The 25,376-nt window shown below is 35.4% G+C and overlaps 1 protein-coding gene and 1 long non-coding RNA gene across 2 annotated transcripts; one reads left to right on the forward strand and one right to left on the reverse strand.

Moving 5' to 3' along the window:
* Window positions 1-10,079: 10,079 nt before the first annotated feature.
* Window positions 10,080-23,406, reverse strand: LOC147075715 (uncharacterized). Its single transcript, XR_015069960.1, has 5 exons — window positions 23,337-23,406; window positions 23,058-23,211; window positions 22,724-22,917; window positions 11,413-13,252; window positions 10,080-11,330 (listed from the first exon to the last, which is right to left on the reverse strand). It is a non-coding gene; the product is annotated as an uncharacterized LOC147075715 (long non-coding RNA).
* LOC147075716 (uncharacterized) lies at window positions 15,977-18,602 on the forward strand. Its single transcript, XM_085942041.1, has 6 exons — window positions 15,977-16,442; window positions 16,716-16,796; window positions 17,071-17,151; window positions 17,426-17,506; window positions 17,616-17,807; window positions 17,986-18,602. The coding sequence occupies exons 1-6, from the start codon at window positions 16,337-16,339 to the stop codon at window positions 18,267-18,269; spliced, it is 825 nt and encodes a 274-aa protein (XP_085798167.1). The 5' UTR covers window positions 15,977-16,336; the 3' UTR covers window positions 18,270-18,602.
* Window positions 23,407-25,376: the final 1,970 nt, after the last annotated feature.

Here is a 25,376-nt window from a genome sequence, read left to right on the forward strand (position 1 = left end):
TGTTTCATAATTATATTTTTCTATTGTTTCAGTATGCCGAGTGTTCGACCACAGCTGGACGAAGACCTGGTCACTGTGTGGCATGTCATTCTTCTTGCATTCTTTTAACACTTTTGGCCATCTTTAAGCAGAATTGAATTCATTTTCAGTTAATTCTGTTTTGTACGGAAAATTATTTCAGAAAAATCCGTAAAAAGTAAAAGACTATTGGTTGCTAAGGGGGTGGTTCTAGCAACTAAATTATTGATATATACATGCGTTACTATGGAAATCAAAATGAAATGTCAAAATGACATACCAATACCCAATATTCCAATACCCGCTAAATCCGCAATCACGAAAAAATCGTGTTTTGGTGGTTTCGTGTCTATGAATAAGAATCAGTGCGGCCTGTGTATTTATTTTCTTCCTAAATACGTTATATTCCTAGGAAAAACTTTCAAGTTACTTCCTATATCCGCCATCTCCAGACGGCAAATCGTTCCCATATCCGCCAAATTCTTCATCAGCCAATGAGCGCTCTGCATTGCGCGATAATGCAAGATGGCAGTCTAGCTCTCAAACAGTAAATATCGTGTCCATTTAGTCCGTGTTTTTACCAAGTTATAATGTCGGAATTATTGAAAAATGTGCAAAAAAGTTCTCTAAATAAAGGACGGAAGCATATCCAGTAACGATGTTTATGGAAAAAAGAAATACAACGCAATGAAAGGTAAATGAAGTTCTTAATATATCCCTCTAATTTTGAGAACGACTGGGTGTTTAACAAATTGTGTTGAAATATTGTTTTGTGTTAAATTATTAATATTTTATACTATCATGATTATTCAAATACAGATCTATATATTATACAGTGTGCCAATATATACATGGCAGTTTTCAAGAATGCAACATCTCTTTGTAAAATGAATTATAAGTACTTAATTATCGAAACTAGTGAATAAAAAACGTTTATTGATGGGTTAACATTGAATCGGTCATTTGGCCCCCGAGAATAATTCAATGCAAATGCAACATAAATGTGTCGGATGAAGTGACATAAACAAACAAATTAATAATTTTAAGTTCCATCAATCATCATTCATCTCACTGGGGGAAAACAATATTAATATAAACGCGTTTCCCCAAAAAATTTTTACACTTATCTATCTTGAGTTTCTTGAGTGTGTACCTATACACCTCAATGGAAAGATACGCTTTGTTTGTTGTTTTTTATTTACTTCATAATACCAAGCACAAGTTTGAGCATATTGAGCATAATAATTCAACAGAAAATTTAAAAACACTGTATATAAAAAGTTCTTTTTATCTTGTAATTATATTTGCATTAAACTGGAATATCCAAGTAACGAAATATAATAAATAAAATATTTTATTCTTCATTCTATTTTAAGATAATCTTATGTACTTTCATTTTATTCAAGTCACTTACATACCTATTTATTATAATAGTATTATTATTCACTCATATTAATAATATTGATTCTAACAAATACGTTGATACCGTCTAAACCATGGCATCCTCAGAGGATCCAAGGCCATGAGGCCTGAATCGTCATTGGGCTGATTCATGCAGACATGATCAGATCGATTACGATACAGAAATTTGTAGCCCGTAAGCAATATCGTTATTTCGAAAAAAATATGTCAAATCATGCATGGACTCGATATGGCGTCACCTGCGCAGTCGAATCTATTTCTGGGGTGCGCAGTGACAGATGGTTCAGCCAGCACGCGCCGACGCATGCGCAAGATACCGCCTGGTCGCTTCGAGCGAGGTTGGTTCGTTGTTCTTTCTCGCCTCACGCCGGCCGCTCGGAGCCGACGCACCTTCGTGAATTATTTAAAATATTATGTTTTATATGCTGTATTCTTGACTAAAGATATTCCGAAAATAAAAAGCCCTGTTTCTGCCGTAAATCCGCGTTGTCAATAAAACCCGCATGGCCCCGAAAGGAGAAGCCAGCAAACCTAACCTAGACATTGCATCATCCCGCGTGGATCCAGCGCGTTTTACGCCCCCCTCCCATCCTTCCGGAGGTAACAAGATCATTTGTCACATCCTCAGGTGTGCATAGTGACAGTGAACCAAAACGGAGATGGGCCAAGGAATATCCTTATTATCCAAAATGTCACCTCTAAGTGTTCCATGTCCCGAAAAGAGAAGCCAGCAAACCTAACCTAGACATTGCATCATCCCGCGTGGGTCCAGCGCGTTTTACGCCGCCCTCACATCCTTCCGGAGGTAACAACGTCATTTGTCACATCCTCAGGTGTGCATAGTGACAGTGCACCAAAACGGAGATGGGCCAAGGAATATCCTTGTTATCCAAAATGTCACCTCTAAGTATTCCATGTCCCGAAAAGAGAAGCCAGCAAACCTAACCTAGACATTGCATCATCCCGCGTGGGTCCAGAGCGTTTTACGCCCCCCTCCCATCCTTCCGGAGGTAACAAGATCATTTGTCACATCCTCGGGTGTGCATAGTGACGGTGCACCAAAACGGAGATGGGCCAAGGAATATCCTTATTATCCAAAATGTCAACTCCAAGTGTTCCATGTCCCCGAAAAGAGAAGCCAGTAAACCTAACTTAGACATTGCATCATCCCGCGTGGGTCCAGCGCGTTTTACGTCCCCCTCACATCCTTCCGGAGGTAACAACGTCATTTGTCACATCCTCGGGTGTGCATAGTGTCAATGCACCAAAACGGAGATGGGCCAAGGAATATCCTTATTATCCAAAATGTCAACTCCAAGTGTTCCATGTCCCCGAAAAGAGAAGCCAGCAAACCTAACCTAGACATTGCATCATCCCGCGTGGGTCCAGCGCGTTTTACGCCCCCCCTCCCCCATCCTTCCAGAGGTAACAACGTCATTTGTCACATCCTCAGGTGTGCATAGTGACAGTGCACCAAAACGGAGATGGGCCAAGGAATAACCTTATTATCCAAAATGTCACCTCTAAGTGTTCCATGTCCCGAAAAGAGAAGCCAGCAAACCTAACCTAGACATTGCATCGTCCCGCGTGGATCCAGCGCGTTTTACGTCCCCCTCACATCCTTCCGGAGGTAACAACGTCATTTGTCACATCCTCGGGTGTGCATAGGGACAGTGCACCAAAACGGAGATGGGCCAAGGAATAACCTTATTATCTAAAATGTCAACTCAAGTGTTCCATGTCCCCGAAAAGAGAAGCCAGCAAACCTAACCTAGACATTGCATCATCCCGCGTGGGTCCAGCGCGTTTTACGTCCCCCTCACATCCTTCCGGAGGTAACAACGTCATTTGTCACATCCTCGGGTGTGCATAGTGTCAATGCACCAAAACGGAGATGGGCCAAGGAATATCCTTATTATCCAAAATGTCACCTAAAAGTGTTCCATGTCCCGAAAAGAGAAGCCAGCAAACCTAACCTAGACATTGCATCATCCCGCGTGGGTCCAGCGCGTTTTACGCCCCCCCCCCCTATCCTTCCAGAGGTAACAACGTCATTTGTCACATCCTCAGGTGTGCATAGTGACAGTGCACCAAAACGGAGATGGGCCAAGGAATAACCTTATTATCTAAAATGTCAACTCAAGTGTTCCATGTCCACGAAAAGAGAAGCCAGCAAACCTAACCTAGACATTGCATCATCCCGCGTGGGTCCAGCGCGTCCTACGCCCCCCCCCCCCCCCCATCCTTCCGGAGGTAACAACGTCATTTGTCACATCCTCAGGTGTGCATAGTGACACTGAACCAAAACGGAGATGGGCCAAGGAATATCCTTATTATCCAAAATGTCACCTAAAAGTGTTCCATGTCCCGAAAAGAGAAGCCAGCAAACCTAACCTAGACATTGCATCATCCCGCGTGGGTCCAGCGCGTTTTACGCCCCCCCCCCCTATCCTTCCAGAGGTAACAACGTCATTTGTCACATCCTCAGGTGTGCATAGTGACAGTGCACCAAAACGGAGATGGGCCAAGGAATAACCTTATTATCTAAAATGTCAACTCAAGTGTTCCATGTCCACGAAAAGAGAAGCCAGCAAACCTAACCTAGACATTGCATCATCCCGCGTGGGTCCAGCGCGTCCTACGCCCCCCCCCCCCCCCATCCTTCCGGAGGTAACAACGTCATTTGTCACATCCTCAGGTGTGCATAGTGACACTGAACCAAAACGGAGATGGGCCAAGGAATATCCTTATTATCCAAAATGTCACCTAAAAGTGTTCCATGTCCCGAAAAGAGAAGCCAGCAAACCTAACCTAGACATTGCCTCAGCCCGCGTGGATCCAGCGCGTTTTACGTCCCCCTCACATCCTTCCGGAGGTAACAACGTCATTTGTCACATCCTCGGGTGTGCATAGTGACAGTGCACCAAAACGGAGATGGGCCAAGGAATAACCTTATTATCTAAAATGTCAACTCAAGTGTTCCATGTCCACGAAAAGAGAAGCCAGCAAACCTAACCTAGACATTGCATCATCCCGCGTGGGTCCAGCGCGTTTTACGTCCCCCTCACATCCTTCCGGAGGTAACAACGTCATTTGTCACATCCTCGGGTGTGCATAGTGTCAATGCACCAAAACGTAGATGGGCTAAGGAATATCCTTGTTATCCAAAATGTCACCTCCAAGTGTTCCATGTCCCCGAAAAGAGAAGCCAGCAAACCTAACTTAGACATTGCATCATCCCGTGTGGGTCCAGCGCGTTTTACGCCCCCCTCACATCCTTCCAGAGGTAACAACGTCATTTGTCACATCCTCGGGTGTGCATAGTGACAGTGCACCAAAACGGAGATGGGCCAAGGAATATCCTTGTTATCCAAAATGTCACCTCTAAGTGTTCCATGCCCACGAAAGGAGAAGCCAGTAAACCTAACCTAGACATTGCATCATCCCGCGTGGATCCAGCGCGTTTTACGCCCCCCTCACATCCTTCCAGAGGTAACAACGTCATTTGTCACATCCTCGGGTGTGCATAGTGACAGTGCACCAAAACGGAGATGGGCCAAGGAATATCCTTGTTATCCAAAATGTCACCTCTAAGTGTTCCATGCCCCCGAAAGGAGAAGCCAGTAAACCTAACCTAGACATTGCATCATCCCGCGTGGATCCAGCGCGTTTTACGCCCCCCTCCCATCCTTCCGGAGGTAACAAGATCATTTGTCACATCCTCGGGTGTGCATAGTGACAGTGCACCAAAACGGAGATGGGCCAAGGAATATCCTTGTTATCCAAAATGTCACCTCTAAGTGTTCCATGTCCCCGAAAGGAGAAGCCAGTAAACCTAACCTAGACATTGCATCATCCCGCGTGGGTCCAGCGCGTTTTACGACCCCCTCACATCCTTCCGGAGGTAACGTCATTTGTCACATCCTCGGGTGTGCATAGTGACAGTGCACCAAAACGGAGATGGGCCAAGGAATATCTTTAATATGCAAAATGCCACCTCTAAGTGCTCCGCTAAATGGGTAATTTCACTTTTATCTATTGTCTTAATACCTAAGTTTGAGGCTATGAATCAGTCACAAATGATCTGGAGACAAATATAAAAATACATGATATCATATAGTTTCTTGAATGAAGATTTTTCATAGACTAAAACCAAAGTTGTCCCTATTGCTTGTTTTGAGAAATATTCACTTAAATTCTATCTTTTTAAGTCCATTCATGGAGTTAACAGAGAATATACTGCATGGCTAATGTATCTGACAAAATTCATGCAACATAGTACTTTTCATATAAATAGTCTAACCTATATTGGGTTTGGTAAGAAAGTCATATCGCTCTCAGTGGAGACTGTACTGTTCGGAGGCATATCGTTTTAAAAAAATAAAGATTTCTTTCAGTTAGGTACATGTTGAAACGCGTGTTAACATGATCTTACTCCCTACTTCAATTTTAGTTTGTCAATTTATGGCTACGGCCATATGTTGTAGCTTAAGGCGAATTCTTTGCCTCAATTTACGATCAAATGTGACTTCAACGCCATCTAAAGGCATCTACAGGCATCTACCATGAATTTCTAAAAATGTGTTACTAAAAACTTTCGTCGATCGCAACCAGATGGCAATAAAATATAAAATAAAATATTGTGTGTCGCCACATATTAAAAATCATAAGCTTGATAAAAATGCATTTAAATTTATTATATATTTACTTACCTGTGCAAAAATATTTACAATTAATATTTTCCCCATAAAATATTTACAATTCTAACATATCTATTTGATTTGATTTAAAGTGTTTATGATTTTTACATTTTGTTTACCGTAGTTTTTTTTACAGTGGCAATACAAGGGTATCCTGTCCAGTCAATGAACCAGATTTTTTTACGTTGTCAATACGAATTAATATAAATATTTTTCTACAGTAAAATTCATTTATAGTAGTAAATGAACATTTAAGTACAAATGTTTATAAGATTGAGTTTAATCTTGTACAATTGACAATTACATCGAATTTCTACTAGAGGTGGAATAAAAGAATGATATGAAATGAATAGCAAAACAAATGCCATTCGAATTATTATTAAACAAAATAAGGAATATACAGTTGTACTTGGTTATTACTAGGAAGGTTGGACCGGCTGAATGTGCTCGTTATAAGCGGTACTCGTTATATCAGAGAATAGGTATTTTTATTGTCGGCGAAAACAACAATTAGACACTTAACTAGTGTCATAAACGTAATCTGTCCCCGGCGGCATCCTGTCCGATCGGATTTTATTGCTTAGGGTCGAAATGTCTTTAAACGATCAACACATTACCAGTATTTTAGCTCGGTATATCCGATAAGTATCTCGTTATAACAGTGAATAAAAATGTACGGAGAAAATCATATACCAAATGTCAACGACTGTTTCCTCATTACATCCGAGATCTCGCTATGTCCGAGATTGTAATAACCGAGTTCGACTGTAGTTATAATTATGACAATGTCGATATTATATAGACATCCCAATTCATTTCGTTTCAACCATGTCCGATCCTAATGGGTTCATATGGGCCTCCACAGAGTGGACGGTTTGTATTAACTAACTAACTATATCTGAGATAAGAATAAAGTAAGACACGCAACGAATTGAATAAAAAAGAAGTTGGAGGTAAGAAAAAACGTAAATAAACATGCGAACAAATCTTGATAAGCAAACCCAAGGACAAAATAAGTGACAAATTAAAAAAAAAATTGTAAAACGTAAGAAAAAAATTTAGAATTTGAAGTAAGTGCACCACTGATTACATAATATTCTAAGAAAAAGACAGAACGTTATTTCTTTGAAAAAATCTAATGTCGATTTTAAAGAACAGTGCAAGATAAAATAAAAGATAGTTTTATTTATTTTACCTATAAATGTGTAAGTGAAATGGATTTGGAGATATAAAAAGAAACCTTATTGGCCCAGTGGTTTCTAGGTGTGGACTTTTGTAATTCCCTGAAGATCTCGAATAAATAATTAAAAATTATCAACACCTATACCATATTCCTAGTATCTACTATGATTGAAAAGTAGATCTTAATTTTTTGTATTTATGATTGCTTCATAAAAAAACAATATTTACGACTTTATGATGTAGCAGATAAATGAGCAACTAAATAGTGATCCAAATATTATGAAAAGTTCAACTATCAAAGCATCACGGCATAAAATTAGTAATACCACGGTTATACACAATTTATTGTACCTACCTATTGTTATAATTTTCTTAGTTCATTTAATCGTTTTTAATTTAATTTATTTTCAAATTCACCTCTTATGTGTTCATTCACTGAATTGTTTACCCTATATTTTATGGAGACTAATAATAACTTCTATTTTCTACATACTAAATTATCAACCTCCACTTTTTGACAGGACGGCATACAGTTATATAGGCACGTAGATAATAATTTTAAGGCCGTAGACAGGAATGAACGTTTGATGGTCCAAATATAGTACAATAGTATGTATGTAATTAAAATTAGGGTACAAGTCGGTTATCCTGGATACAGCGGCAAAGACATTTTGAAAATAGCCTATATACTGGATTATTTGTTAGGATTACCTAATCTAACTTAAACTAACCCAAACTAACAAATAATCCAGTATATCGGCTATTTTCAAAATGTGTTTGCCGCTGTATCCAGGATAAACATATAGAACAAAAGTTAGTGAAGTGGAAGTTTGTCGAGGCTGTTTTGATCGGGTTAATTTGTCTTTGAATAATATTGTGACTAGAAATTTTAACAATTCTTATTATTTTTAACATTGTATATTGTTCATAAGTTTCGCGACTACCACGTGAATAGACGATTTTTTTTTTACTTATAACATTTTAAACACTTAACATAAATATGGATAAATTGTACAGTTACTAGACAAAGATTAAATTTGATGTGTGTCAGAAGTATCTTAGGCATTTTCGCTCGTATGCTTTCTTTATATTATTATGAAACTATATTTATTTTAAAATCGCTTTATAAAAGGTAGGTACGTCAAAACAGTAATAAATATCTGAAATAATTACACAACACTATTTCAGAAAGTGGAGGTTGATATATGTAGTCCATTGACATATGCTCCAATATCGCAAACAAAAATTATTGACAGCAGAATTAACACAGTTTTTGTCTTCGTACCTGGCGAACCTTTATTTTCAATGTATGTGTGTGTGTATGTATTTTTTAATCTATGCAAGTACTGTTTCAAAAATAGTTCGATTTATTTCCGCGTTAGCAGCATATGTCGATAAAGTCTTGTCAAATATTCATTTTATTTACAATCGATTCGTTAATATACAAAAATACAAGATTAAATTTAAATAACTAGCCTAAAAATTATTAAATAATATTTTTAATAGAAACGCTAATCGTTTTTTGCGATAAATTAAGTCTGAACCGAGATGTTTCGATTTTAATTGCATGCTTTCTAACCTCTAAATCGATGTTTTTTAAATTTGAAAAAAAAGATATAAGGATATAATAAATTCCAATTAACGTTTAGCGTTTCCCTAGGTAATAGATTTACGTACATTTTTATCGTAATTTTGATAATAAATCTTATGTCATTCATTCTTACCACCCGATAGAAATGTACCGAATTTGACACGTATTTTTGGTATATAGAACTCCACGATACATCTTAATTTTTTATTTTATTTTTCTCATTACTTTTGAATATATATTTACCGATTAATAAACTTTTCTAGCTATTTTTCGATAACAACTTTACCTAGAGACATCACCTTAACCACTGGGAGGGGATGACAAAAGAAATGGCGTATTTCAAAAAAAAACTACTTCATTCTTAGGTCAATAATTATTATAAAGCAATCATTATTCGTAAGATGTTTATCACACTTGAATGGTCAAAGACATAGCTTATAATTAGTATCTTTAGAATTATCTTCAAATGTGTTAATCTTGTCCAGTTTTTGAATAATAAAATGCCTAATTCTTGTCAAATTTGGGATCACAGAGATTATCAATATATTTTTTTATCGTAAATATTTTACTAAAATTATCTCATCATAAATTATACTAATGGTTTTATAAATGCGTTTAAAAATTAATAAAAGTAAAAAATCTTAACACCACTCCACATGGACGTACTGAAATATGACTATATTCTAAAACATTAGAGCGAGAGGTTTAAAAGAATACTATTTTATGCAATAAAAATACTTAATGCAGTCATCAAATGTTTAAAATAAATATAAAGGATAATAAAGCTTCAAAATTATATAAATAATGAATGTCCAGGATCATGGTTTGAACGCTGAGCATGTCCGCCCTTAAACAGATTCAAATGACACACCCATTACTAATTGTCTCAGATTTTGTAGATATTCATTGCTTACTACACTTTACTATTTCTGGTGGCTGTCTTAAACGCATACATCCAAGAAAAATCTTTAATATTGTGATATACACATCCATAATAAAATTATCTATAACAGGGTTGGCGAACCTTTTTACGTACATATGTAAAACTTTCCCAAATATTATTTTTCGACTGTCTGGCGTACCAAGCAGTTTTTCATGGGGGGAAAATGAAAAAAATGGTTATTAAGAATTCCATCAAAAAGCATAAAAATTACAATTGATTTCTTGAGATTCTATCTTTTACCATGTTTCTAGACGAAGGCATATCTTTTATTCTTTGAATATTTTTTTCCTTGTTTTCATAATTTGATTTGAAGAGTTCGTGGGAGCATTTTAACAACGTTTCTTTCATATAATTTCCATCATGTGCTGGAGACCTTTTTCGATTAATTCAGCGTAAGCCTATTTTCTGCGATAGCAAATCAAACGAACCTCTATTTTGCCCAAAAAAGGGATTTACGGTCAGTGAATACTAACACGAAAGAGTCGATAGTATTCACCGGCATCCAAATAATGATGGGCACGCTGAAGTATCCGCAGACTCAAATGTACTGGTCGTATGATATGAGCCTTCCGATCATAAATCGGGCGATGCCCAGAGACCGGTACTTCAGTACTGCGGAACCATCTGCATTTTGCTGACAATACTGCCGACCGTTCAGGCTCCACAGACAAATTGTGGAAGGTGAGCCCGTTTTTATACGAGGTGTTAAAACATTGCCACACATTGCCCAGACCTGCTCATAACTCCATCGATGAACAGATGATACCGTGCACTGGCCGCTGTGAACACAGACAATTTGTCCCAAATAAGCCCAATCTGGTTGGGCTTAAAAATTTTGCTCTAGCGGCCAGAGATGGATTAGTTTTAGACTTCCACATTTATGTTGGAAAATGAACGGTATCACATGAAGATATGAAGCAGTTTGGTCTGGGTGCTAGTGTGGTAAAGTTGCTCTGTCGGACTCTCGCCAATGACTCCTCCCGTATCGTTTACACTGATCGATTTTTTACACGTTTGAAGCTAGCCGATTCGTTACATCAGGACGGGATATTCCTTACTGGACCGTCCGAAGTAACAGAATCGGCGATGTAATAAAAAAGTTAAAAATCGATAAAGAGATGCGCAGAAAAGATTGGGATGAGAAGGTTCGACAGGACGACAAAGTATGTGTTGTTAAGTGGAAAGACAATAAGTCAATCTGATTATTTCCCACTGCAGTTGGCAGTAGCCCTGTTGAGGTGGTCGAAAGAGGCCAAAAGGAGGATCAATGTCACTCAGCCGGCTATTGAAAACCATTACAATAAGTCAATGGGTGGCATTGATCTTTGCGATCGGATGATCGCATATTATCGAACGGCAATGCGAACCTGCAAGTGGCCGGTAAGGGTCTTTAACCACTTCGTGGTGGTAAATTGTTGGCTCATGTATGAGAAATTGTCAACAGGATAATGTCCCCCGAAGGGACACTATGGGCCTGTTATCATACCGAATTTGGTTAGCGAAAGCTATGATTCGGTATAAAGGTCCCGTAGCCAGCATTTTAACACCGCCAACACGTGGTCGACCAAAAAACGTGCCATACCAGCCAGCCTTATCATCGCTGGATGATTCTGAAGGACCACCTCGCAAACAGAGGAAGGTTATCCTGGCACCGATCCCTGAAGTCCGCTTGGACACCTTCCTCGCTTCCAGGATGCCAAATCGGTATCAAAGTGCAGATATCCTGGATGCAAGTCGTGAACCAGGTACATATGCATTAAATGCAAAATGTACTTGTGTACCAAATTCTGCTGAGTTGCCCGAGTTGCTTGAGTTGTATCACACTGTGTAGGGTACAGCTCATAGTAGTTTTCTACTATGTTTATTGTTAATTTGTATTTAATTTAAGTGTAAATAAATCTAATTAGGCGTTTTTTATTGTATTGTATTGTTTTCTTCCTTTTAATTGTATTATTTTCTAATAGAAATGTCTTAATTCTTATCAATGTTTTACCTTTCTGTATTATTTTCATGTATGTAGTATATCTAATATTTATCTGTATAGTGACCTGGGTTACACATATGTGCACGTAGTGTATTTTACTTAGATAAAATAAAAAAATCTAAAAAAAATTTTTGTTGTAATATTCCTTTCACATAAAATCATTAAAAAAAAAATTCTGATGGTTGGTACTTCCTCGGGTCTCGAGAGGATAATTAATAAATAAATTGCTTGTAAAATTATTACATTAGAATATATTTCGATATCTAGCAACACTACGCCAAGCAAATGTTCACGCTCACAGTCACACATATTTTCGAATAACCTTGGAAAGGGGCGTGGAGGGGGCGAAGTAAGTGTGAGAAAAAATTCATCATCTTTTCAGGGACAAACACTTGCAATAGCTCTATCTATATTTTTCTATAATCTAAGGTTCCCTTGTATGCCTTTTTATATGAATTTTCTATCTTTTGTTTTAGTTATGACTTTCCTATTAAACTTTTAAAATGTTTTATTATAACATTAATTTTAATGCAGGTTTATAAGACATTTGAACGAAAATTATTTGTTTTTTAACATTATTTTTTTCGAATATATTATATTTTGTGTTATTTAACAATGTTGTACACTTTTGTACCTTTGTTTTGGTAATAAATTATGGTTTTGAATAATTACTTTGTCATGTCCCTATATTTACTTTCAAATGCAAAAAGACCAAAAGTGCAAAATAATGCTCTGTGATGGTTTTTTATAATTTTTTTAATGATAAATATTTAAAACACTTGCATACTGCTGCAGTTATTTGATTTTTAATGAATATTTGAAAAATCTTCCAAACTTTAAACTTGATTTTCTCCAAGCAACAAATATGCACTTGTGGTTCTTTTACATTACATGGTCGATATTTCCAGCATATTGTATAGTGTAGTTTTGTAACATATAGTAAATAATAAATTGAATTTTTTTATAGTGACCTACTTAAATACTTTTTTTTTAATGCATGTCTCGTAAATTAATATTAATCATTTTTTGAATAACGTAGAAACCAGCCAACCAACAAGATAATAAATAAATTGAATACCTATAACAAACAATAAACAATGGTTTCTATTATGTTATATTAAAAAAAAACTTCTACAGTGTAAACACAGTAATGTAATATTATTTTCAATAATTTCTAAAATAATAAAATGCGTTTATCAAAGAATGACAATTTGTGGGTTGGCTGGTTTATGCATAACATAGTCCAACTATAACTACAGATGGTCACAAACTTGTTGATTGAAGACATCATCTTCATCCTGTTCGGCAGTCTTCTTCTATTTCCTTTTCGCCGCTCCCGATTGAACTCGAAAAATATATGGCACTGCACCACCGATACACCTCGCATGTCCACGTCCACACATTACGGCATTCTGAAAGCAAAAGAGAGCAGTTAGAACCCCGAATATGTTTAAGGCATGCTTACTTTTCACTCTCTTGAATCTTGTCAGTCTCTTCTGCTCATGAAACACTTTTGCCTGTCATCGCGAGGGATGGTTTCCAATCCTGGTGTCCTAATGAATTTGAATTTACATGCGCCTGTCAATTACCTACGTGGTCGGATGATGTACAGTAAAAACGAAACAATGATGTGGTTCGTCGATTGTATATGTACGTATACGTACTAATACGCGGTCATCGGCTGCCAGGCATTTATCACAGCTCCCCATAAGCACGCACACTATCGACCGACCGCATTATTGTTTCGTTTTTACTGTGCTTTGCATTTCAAAAATTTTATTTTTCTGTATTAAATTGTCGATACTTAAGTAAGTATATTTTGATTTTATTTTACAACGTTTTTATTAGCTCGTATTCTTATTTATCCGGTGGTTGTTTATCCGGTACAAATCTTGCAATCGATTTTTAACTAACTTCCCGACTAGCTTGACATTTGAAACTTTTAGAATATATCAGAACACGATGCCAATGCATTCTTTCAATACTTTTAGCCATCTTTAAGTAGAATTGAATTCATTTTCAGTTAATTCTGTTTTGTATGAAAAGTTATTTCGGAAGAAATCCGTAATCCAATCCACTATTATTGGTTGCTAAATGGGTGGTCTAGCAACTAAATTATTAATATATACTTGTGTTACTATGGAAATCAAAATGACATTTCAGTATTCTATATTTGTTTGTTTTTTATTTATTTCATATCAAGTACCTACTAGTTTTAGCATATTGAGCATAATAATTCAACAGAAAATTTAAAAACGTTGTATATAAAAAGTTCTTTTTATCTTGTAATTTTGTTATTTGTTATTATTATTGTATTTTTTTTCTATATTCTCTTCTCCCTTATGAGGGTAATATTTGACTTATAATGTAAATCTCATTTTGTGTTTGTCTTGAATTTAGATTTGTTATGTCCACAATATTTTGTATTCTTAAATAAATAAATAAATTCTGTTTTTAATGAAGCATGCATATTATTTCGATTCTAAACTGAAAAAGATATGGAACATACATAATTTGAAAACATCTCATATAGGTACACGCTAGAATAAATCTTTTTGTAGACAAAAGTATGACCTGACTTGAACCTGTATCAGCTGGATTTGCGCCAGCTCAATATATAGAATGTAACATTCTCAAATCTTGCGTCTTATTTGTGGAATAATAGAAATAATTTATCAAAAAGATATGGTTAGATCAAACATACGACTGCTAAGAAACCCGATTTGAAATTACTGTGCCACGATTTTCTATGAAAGTGGACAGTGAAGAAATTTGGGACTACTGACCCAAAGGTTTGACAGACGTGCCATTAATCACTAGGGAGCGGATTTGTATGCAACAAAAAACATGATTATATGCATGCACGTATTCACTTTAAATCAATAAAATATGCACTAAAACTGAAGAAATATGCAGTTAAATATTGACATTTTTTGTGGGAAAAAATGTAAATACCCACTTTACCCAATATTATTGACAGAAAATCGAATAACTAGTTAATAATTTTTCAACATAATACGTTATCAAAACAAATAAACACAAACAATGGATATAAAGTAAATCAATTACAATTTTCAAAATAGTTTTTTCACAAGTACAAATAATTGAATAATAAATGCAATGTAAACCAAGCATAACTTAAAAAAACAAAAACTACACACTTAACTATTCCTAAATACTATTTTCTGTGTTTTGTCCGAAAAAAAAATTACAATATTTTTTTTCAATATTATGCTCTGGCATTAAATTTTTCCGCACAGGTATCTGTCAGTATTTTGTTTATAATATGCGCAAAACAACTTCTCAGCGTTCACAGAGGTGATTAAACTTTAAATAATAATACCCCAGTTGACTCTTGAGTGCCATAGCTCGGAGATGGTATTCCTTTCTAACTTAGTTATATTTCAATAAAATAATTAAAAAAAACTAGAATTATAAATTCAAAAGCTCTAAAACATGCATTTATTTATGAAATATGCACTAATGTCGGAAATATGCTCTAATATCTCAAATATGCATTTATATGCACAATAAAATTTTATTTTTGGATTCTGTGTCTTTCAAAACAGATTTCTGTTCAACTCTCATAACTGTGCATATACCCTAACAAAACATGCACTAGCATATCGACTGTGGAAAGGAAAAGGGGCGCAACCCTCAGTTTTTGCAAAGTAGGTTTTATTTGTTAATAGCAAAGTATACGACTCAATACATTATGTGCCCAAAGGATTTAAGCTGCAAATGACGAATTATTATCAAAATTTAGCTTTTAATTTTTGGAAATGAAGGGCATGTGAATTTTACGTCCAGGAAAAGGGGCTCAAACCACATCAATGACATTATAAGTCTTTCAAGCAATCTTTTATGGTAAGGAAAAGGGCGGTAAGCAACTTAATCCGTAAATGTATGAGAATAATGGAAGTTTTACTGAACGCTGACGCTCGGCCGACTCAGGTATGAACCATAGATAAAGATTAAGCCACCTACAGTTCTCGCCCGCTCGTTTGACAGCCAGCACGTATTTCGACACTCTCTCCGTTAAAATTCATTTAAAATATATCAATTAAGTGAAAATGGCAACAGAAAGAAGTAAATATATTCTTAAAATGTGTGGTGTCAACGTGGATGAAATAAACAACACAAAGAATAACGGTAAGTCCTTATAATTACGCCTTGAAATATTTACGCCGCACAAGTGAAGCGTCATCATTAATTCTCTGTATATTGTTATAAAACATTCTGTTATAACTTATATTGTGTCTTAATCATTGGTTAATGATCTCTTGTTCGTATTAGACCAGAAAATTATTTAAATATTTGCTATATGTACTTCAAACACCGCACTGCGGTTTATAGGTTATGTGGCGTGTCAAACACATTTCTAAACTGAACTTGGTCCTAAATATGCTTATATTTACGATTAAAATCATTGTAATGGACAAATATTATAACTATATACCGTATTATTTATAGTGATAACATAAATCCCGAGTAAAATGCATTTTTTTTTCATTTTTATAGATGCCAAAGCTACGTGTGTCTGGGAGCCACTGATGGAGATGACAAGTGATAGTCAAGAAGCAAATACATCAGCAAATATTGGTAATTTGTTATATTCTTGTAAATAACTAAGATGAGCTTGAATCTATATGTCTATCTATATAATTATATAACAAAATATTTGCTATATGTACTGCAAACACTGCCATGCAGTTTATAGATTATCTGACTTGTCAAACACATTTCTTGGTCCTAAGTACTCTTATATTTACGATTAAAATCATTGTAATGGACAAATATTATAACTATGCACTGTATTATTTATAGTAATAACATAAATCTCGAGTAAAATGCATTTTTTTTTCATTTTTATAGGTGCCGAAGCCACGTGTGTCAGGGAGCCACTGATGGAGATGACAAGTGATAGTCAAGAAGCAAATACATCAGCAAATATTGGTAATTTGTTATATTATTGTAAAGAACTAAGATGAGCTTGAATCTATATGTCTATCTATATAATTATATAATAAAATATTTGCTATATTTACTGCAAACACCGTCATGCAGTTTATAGATTATCTGACGTGTCAAAACACATTTCTTGGTCCTAAGTACGCTTATATTTACGATTAAAATCATTGTAATGGACAAATATTATAACTATATACCGTATTATTTATAGTGGTAACATAAATCCCGAGTAAAATGCATTTTTTTTTCATTTTTATAGATGCCGAAGCTACGTGTGTCTGGGAGCCACTGATGGAGATGACAAGTGATAGTCAAGAAGCAAATACATCAGCAAATATTGGTAATTTGTTATATTATTGTAAAGAACTAAGATGAGCTTGAATCTACATGTCTATCTATATAATTATATAATAAAATATTTGCTATATGTACTGCAAACATTGCCATGCAGTTTATAGATTATCTGACGTGTCAAAACACATTTCTTGGTCCTAAGTACGCTTATATTTACGATTAAAATCATTGTAATGGACAAATATTATAACTATGTACTGTATTATTTATAGTAATAACATAAATCTCGAGTAAAATGCATTTTGTTTTCATTTTTATAGATGCCGAAGCCACGTGTGTCAGGGAGCCACTGATGGAAATGACAAATGCTTGTCAAGATCCAAATACATCAGCAAATATTGGTAATTTGTTATATTATTGTAAAGAACTAAAATGAGCTTGAATCTATAATATATGCTAGTTATTATTATAATCATTGGCACTAGTCTTAATGTGTGTACTTTTTCACAGATCGAAATGACTACTCGTACATGCAGTGTGACACCATTCCCCTGAATAGTATCCATGATGGAGACATAAATACCATGGAATTTACTGATGCGGATGGCTGTCCAATTTCCGTTATGCCTTTTTATCCAGATGGTCCTTCAACGAGCCGGTCCATTATCATAATACCAGCACCAGGAACACCACCAAACGAAGGTACACTTTACAATTGTTTGTGATCTAGATTAACTTTGAAATGAACTTCTTTTTTGAGTTATTGACAGCTGTTTGGGCCATGAACTCATGGTCAGAATGATCTAAAGATAGCTGACATAATTTAGTAAACTCATGATATTTTAGTATTTATAATTATGAATTGTCTCATTTGTTATAGATTCAAATGCAGCAATATCGGAGGATATCGTTGGAAAGGATGCTTTGAGAAAACCTCCGAAGAAAAATATTAAAAATCTCAGGAGAGAAAAGAAGTCTAAAGGCCTGGGTTACACACATTACAATAATGAAAATATTATCGTGCCAAATAAAGGAGTGAAACCGGTGGCATGTCAAAACATGAGATGCGTCAACAAATGTTGCAGCAATTTCAGTGAAGCAGAGCGTCATGAAATGTTCGACCTATACTGGAAGCTTGACGAGTCGCAGAAGCGTTTTTTTTAATTACTTGCATAACACAAAAAGAAGTCAAACGCAGGTATGTAAAAACTGGCCCTAACGTTAAACAAAGAAACTCAACATTTGCTTATACTTTGCCAAAAAATGATGGTACAATACATCAAGTCTGTCAACAATTTATTATAAAGACGTTTGATATATCGCAAAAATTGTTGCGCTATACATTTTTAAATAAAACTGAAATTAGTACACCTCAGAAAGACAAACGAGGCAAGAGAGTCCCTGTCAACAAAACTTCCACTAGTCAGACATCGCGAGTGATGCAATTTATCGAAATGTTGCCGGCAGTTCCATCGCATTACAACCGTGCGAATACACAAAAAAAATATTTGACGTCTGATTGCAAGAACTTATCGAACATATACCGAATATACCAAGCCCACGAACAGACTGAGAATCGTAGTATTGTAAAGGAAAGGGTGTTTAAAAATATTTTTTTGAGCAAATTCAATATCGGAATTCATGCGCCAAAAAAAGACAAATGTATGACTTGTGAGAAATATAAGGAGTTGGCACCAGAAGGATATGAAGAACAATTTTTAAAACACTTAAAAGAAAAAGAGCTGACAAAAAATATTTTTGATAGAGATCAAGCTCGGGGAAAAGATGACACAACATTTGTATGTACATCTTTTGACCTTCAGAAAGTTCTCAACACCCCACATGGTGAGAGCATGCTTCTCTATTATTCAAGAAAATATGCCATGTACAACCTAACCCTCTACGAAAGTGTTACACGTAAGGGACATTGCAATTTATGGGGGGAAATTGATGGAAACCGAGGATCAAATGAAGTATGTTCTATAATTTATAATTATTTACATGAAATAGACAATAATGGCGGTAAATCAACTGTGGCACTTTATTGTGACAGCTGCCCAGGTCAGAATAAAAATAGACAAGTAATATCTATGCTACACTTTTTTGTAAATATAAGTAAAAATGTAAAAGAGTTAAGCTTAAATTTTTTGTTGCCAGGTCATACGTATATGCCCGTAGATTCAATGCACGCATGCATTGAATCTAATTATCGCAAAAAGATTATTTGGGCACCGTCAGAATGGCCTACCATTCTGACAAATGCTAGAAATAATCCGGGGCCATTCCATGTAAATGTCTTAGATTATAAATCATTTAATAACTGGAGACCCACCCAAGAATATGTGTTTCCTGCAAACGCAAAATCAAGCAATGGGAAAAAAATTATGATTCGAGACATCCGTCGAGTCTTTTTCTCAAAAGGGTCGGGGGTAATCAGATTTAGTAATTCATTTCTTGAAACAGAGGAGCAATATAATTTTGAAGTCAAAACTCGGCGAAACTGCCGACAAGGCCAATGCCCTGTCCCAAGCCCTCTATATTTGAAATCACTTTCAATAAATCCTGCAAAATCGAAGGATTTAATGGAATTGTGCAGGAATTCTGTGATTCCTAGTAGGTACCATGCCGAATACAAAGCCATGAGTATGTCGGAAGATGTACCGGACGTTTTGTTGGAGACAGACGAGGAGGATAATTTATACAGCCTTTCTACAGCTGATACAGAATAATCGTACATGTGTTTCTAAACAATTGTATTTTATTTTTTATTACTCTATTTTAATGATTATTAATATGTCCCATTTGCTTGATGAAACTTTACTGTAGTTTGTTTTTAATTAACGTATCTTTAATATACTCTACATCTTGTAATAAAGAAGTCTCACTATATTCTTATTTTAACATCTTTCATCATTTATTTAATTCATTGTTTTATTGAAAATAAAACTAATTGATTGTTCTTATAAATTATTATTAAAATGTATTTTTGTTGTATCTTGTCCCCTTTTATATTGTAAATTTCATGTTTGTAGTATTAATTATTATGTGTTGTCTTGTAAAATTATTATGTTTGCCTCTTTTACTATAACATTTTATTTCTGAAAATATTAAATTGTGATTATTTTCCTGTATTCAAAGTGTAATTTGTTTTTTGTGTCTTATACCTTTTTAAAAAGGTGCCTTCTACTGAAAATATTAATTAACAATGTTTATTATTCTACTTTCAAATGCCTTAATAATAGGTAATTTAAAAAAAATAATTATTGTTCATTATTGTGTCCTTTTATGTTGTAAATTTAATGTATCATGTAATGATTATGTGTCATTTATGATTTAATAAAATACTTTTTTTTTTGAAAATAATAAATTATGATTGTTCTCATTTTAATCTTAATATAATTAAACCATTAATAATAGGTAATTAAAAAAAATATATTTTATTGTTCATTATTGTGTCCTTTTATGTTGTAAATTTATTGTATTGTGTAATGATTATGTGTCATTTATGATTTAATAAAATACTTTTTTTTTGAAAATAATAAATTATGATTGTTCTCATTTTAATCTTAATATAATTAAACCATTAGAAATGAAAAAATAATAAATAAACACTATAAAGAAAATACATCCACAAGAATTTAATTTAAAATAAGTGAGGAAAAAGACTATTTGCTGCATAAGTCCAATGTATTTTATGAATGCGACATTTGAAATTGGTAAGGAAAAAGGGTGTAGGCTGTCTAATTCTCAAGAGTTTGATAATTTTTGGTAAGGAAAAAGGATGTTACCATCATTTTTATCGGTTTTTCTCTAATAACTTACATAATTAATGTCAGATTGGGAAAATAATACACTAAATTATTACTCATTATGAACTTGAGGTCTGTGTATATTTTTTATTTTGATTTTGACAGAAAATCATTGAAAAATTGTTTTTTGTTCCTCCTGTAAAATTTGTTTTGTGTGGTTTACGCCCTTTTTCCTTTTCACAGTCGATATAAATCCGGGCCCTACTAATCACGTCAACTGGGGATTACAAGTCGCAACAATACATACTGCCACCAGTAAATCAATGCACGTATAAACGGGCTATTAGCAAATAGTGCCTGTACATGAGCATGGATTTACTGGCACCAATAGTGAGTAAATTAAACTATCACGATAATAAGGCCATCCTCCCACGGCGCAACTTATGTCCGTCGAAACTGAAACTAAAATTCCAGCCAGTATCTAGCTAATGTATTTCAATGGCGGCTCGCTGACGGCGAGACTGGAATCTCTCAGCTTCAAAACGGTCGCGAAGAGATGCGAGATGCTAGTCGCGCGGTCTCTGAAATTTCCAGTCACTGTAAAACAGTAGTACCAACATCATTAGATTTCGGTGAAAAATCATATTTTCTTACCAAAATTGGTAGCACTTCGTAAAGCCGCTAGCGTCATATCGAAAAAACCAAAACAACCAGAGACGTCAAAAGTAAATATTAATCGGAAAATTAAAATAACATAATTGTAAACGCTGCAGTGCGCGTATTGTCAGTTTTTGTACAACACAGCTGACAGTCCAGTTTGATAGTTTGAGGTTATGTGATTATTATTTCAACTGGGTTTCAGTAGCGCCGTGTGCGAAGCATCACATTGGTCAGTTTATGAGTTCCTTCACAAACCAGTTCCATCAGATTTCAGTTGCGCCGTGGGAGGATGGCCTAACTGTTAACATATGAGAGTGCTGACTGTCTCTCCAATCTCATTCTTTAAGAGTAAGCGAGACGCGATGTTGTCATTGTATTGTGCTATTTGATAGGTTGTGAAAATTGGTAAAATACAATAATGTTCTATGCGGTGTAGTTCGTATTACTTCCAGCTGGTTCGCCACCGACTAGACATGCGTCGTTCTCGAACGAACGTATCTTTTAAAACTAATCTTTAGCCAGCGAACAAATCGGTCCCGTGTCACCTGGCGCTTTTGTCGTTCGAGGCGAACGAGATTCGCGAGAGTGCGCGCGCAGTATAGGAAGAAACGTGGGTGCGAAGGATACGCTGCCCGGCGAACGGAATATGTCGTTCGGGGCGAACGAGATTCGCGAGAGTGCGCGCGCAGTATAGGAAGAAACGTGGGTGCGAAGGACACGCTGCCAGGCGAACTGAATATTTCGTTCCGTTGAACTAGAGTGCGCGCGCAGTATTGGAAGAAACGAGTGGGGTGGCGACGAGATTCCGTAATTCGTACGCGCTAGTACTATACATTTTATTACAGCTACAAAAGACACCATTGACCTAATCTGTCCGAACAAATCACTATCCGTAATTAACCTATTCGGTCGGAGTCCTCATTAAGTGACTCATTTCCCATAGCTACCACCGACGTTTTATGCCATGCAAGTTCGAACTATTGCATTAAAATTCAGAATTTTTTAATCCATTCATGCAATCTTGCAACTTGCACGATAATAACGTGTTTACATGTGCATTTCCTTGTTATGGCCGCGATAATAGGTACGTACTATCAGCAGTAAAACAAGTAAACAAACCAAAAACTGAAAACTACTGTAACATACAAATAAACAGGTTGGTCGAGTTGGATCTATAGGATTATAATAATAACTTATTTATTTACTTACATGTATCGATGCAACAATTTGAGCTGATCTCTTAGAGAAACGGCACCGTTGAATACCATCCACGGGATGGATTCGCAGCTAATCCGAAATGGCCCCAGACGAAGCCAAAAAATGGCCAGCGACAGGGAATTTTAGAGACCGGCCGCCATGTGCTCCATTGTGGCAGCAGGCATGGAATATGATGAGGAAACCACCTTGGAATAAATCAAATATTGTTTACGCTTGTTACGTTTACTATACTTATTTACATAAAGATTACAAAATACATATATAGTAAGTGCTCGAATGAACACGTGTTTTTGATAGCGAGTATTCACGTAAAGAGAAATCTTACAGCTTTTGTAGTATATCTTCATCTTCAAATCGATACTAAAATCAAAATTCCACAAGATTTGGCGCAATCTGCACACTCACTGGCGATATTTTGCCTGCACGCTGTGCTCAAAGTTGCGTCCATGGTCCATGTTGCCGGTTGCGCCTACTCGGTACTGAAAACAATAACAAAGTATGTTTGCGTTACATAACACGATGTTATATTATTATAAGTTAGTCAGTTATGGCATGGTTTTCTATGATAGGCAAATCGAATTATGGAAAAACTATTATTTCTTACTTAGTTTTTTAATTTCCCAGTTTCCTACTAGGTCAATCAACAGGCACAGTCAACAATCAACAAGACAACTGACAAGAACAAACTAACAAACAGTGTTGCCAAGTCAAAATTTGAAATTTCAGTAGAATGTGTAAAAAAATTTCAGTAGATTCGACAAATTATCAGTAGATTTCTGCTAAGCAAAATATTTCGCCGCGGGCCGCAGGTTCCCAATTTTTCGTGGTCGGCTTGTTTTTTTTTAAGAAAAATATTTCGCCGCGGGCCGCAGGTTCCCAATTTTTCATGGTCGGCTCGTTTTTTTAGGAGAAAAAATTTCGACGAGGGCCGCAGATTCCTAAATTTTCAAAGATGGCTAGTTTTTTCCCGGCTGGTGGGAATTTTGTGAAATGAAGAAATATCAGTAGATTTCATAAAATATCAGTAGATTCAGTATATTGCCAAAAATATCAAAAAATATCAGTAGATCTACTGAAATTTCAGTAGACATGGCAACACTGAGCAGACGAGCGCCGAGCAGTGTTGCCATATTTTGAAAGTGGAATTATAGTACAAAGCCTCCAAAATTATAGTATTTGGGGATAAAATATAGTACGCGTTGTCATCTGTTGAAAATGTATAGGTTTTTTGTTTCTGAGAAAAAAATAACGGAGCATTTAGTAGAATGTGTAAATATTACCGCGGGCCGCAGGTTCCCAATTTTTCATGGTCGGCTCGCAAAATATTTCGCCGCGGGCCGCAGAATTCCAAATTTTCGGAGAAGACTCGATTGCGAAATTATAGTACTTTTATATTAAATTATAGTACGATATTAAAAATTATAGTATTTTGGGCGTACTATACCTATTTTATATCGTACATAGTACGTGGACAAAATTATAGTACAAATACTATAATAATTATAGTACGGTTGGCAACACTGGCGCCGAGCAGTGTTGCCATATTTTGAAAGTGGAATTATAGTACAGTGCTTTCAAAATTATAGTATTTTGGCAAAAAATATAGTACGCGTTGAGTGACCAATAATTTTCTGCATTTTCAAAAAATTAAACGTTGGGTAATTAACGTCTTCTTTTTTTTAGACAAAATATCCATGAAAGTTTATGTTACTACGCCTCCCTTTAAAAAAATCTAATCTAGGCGCCCCCCCTTATTTCATTAAATAATACAAACACCTTTTTAAATGGTCAACACTGTACCTACTTACGAATACAAAAATGAAAAAAAAATAAACAAGGTTTAACAACTTATATTACATTAGTTTTTGACGAATGTTCTTGTTTATTAGTATAATCAATTTCAATAGTAGTCAACCAAATTAATCTTCGTTCATTGACAAATGGATTCTGTCATGGACTCCACATCCTGAAGCGGACCCCCTCCGGGTCAGGATTTTTCAACCATATATTTAAAATAGTTAATATATTCGAAATAAAGCAGGCTACTTTTTTTTGCTATTAATAAAATAATGTGACAAGTGCATAGCAAACTAACCAAGAACTTAGTAAATAGATTTTTGTTTGCTTCAATATATCTGGCGTAGAATTCATTTAAAAGTGGAGACATGGCGAACTTTTTTTTTTGTCATTTTGATTTCCTAAGCTCCAATTTTGTATGAATGCCTTCACTTTGTCGTTTTAAATCAGTGAATGCATTAGTGGTCCTTGGATTAATTTATTCACTCAAATTTTTTAAAGTTTCAACCAAATAGACAAGTTTAACAACAAAATTATCGTTCCTAAATAAATTTGCCTCAATTTTCAACATTATGATTTTGACCCTTTTATTTCATTTTTTACGAGATAGCTATTGCGCTTCACAATAGTATAGAAGTGAGGGATTATAAAATTAGTCTCCATATTTGCAGAAAGTTGTTTTTATGTGTAGTTTATAACTAGCGGCCGTTTTATAAACTATGCATTTGCAAACTGCAAACCTGTGGCGACATTAACTGTGTTAAACTTTTCGCGCCTCCCTATGCAACACTCCGCGCCTACCAGTTTAGAAATCGCTGTGTTAAGTAATAAACGTCACCTTTTCTTA

Source organism: Rhyacophila brunnea, unplaced genomic scaffold (assembly GCF_057557595.1).
Source record: "Rhyacophila brunnea isolate RB1 unplaced genomic scaffold, BYU_Rbru_1.0 scaffold_14, whole genome shotgun sequence".
Lineage (NCBI taxonomy): Eukaryota > Metazoa > Arthropoda > Insecta > Trichoptera > Rhyacophilidae > Rhyacophila > Rhyacophila brunnea.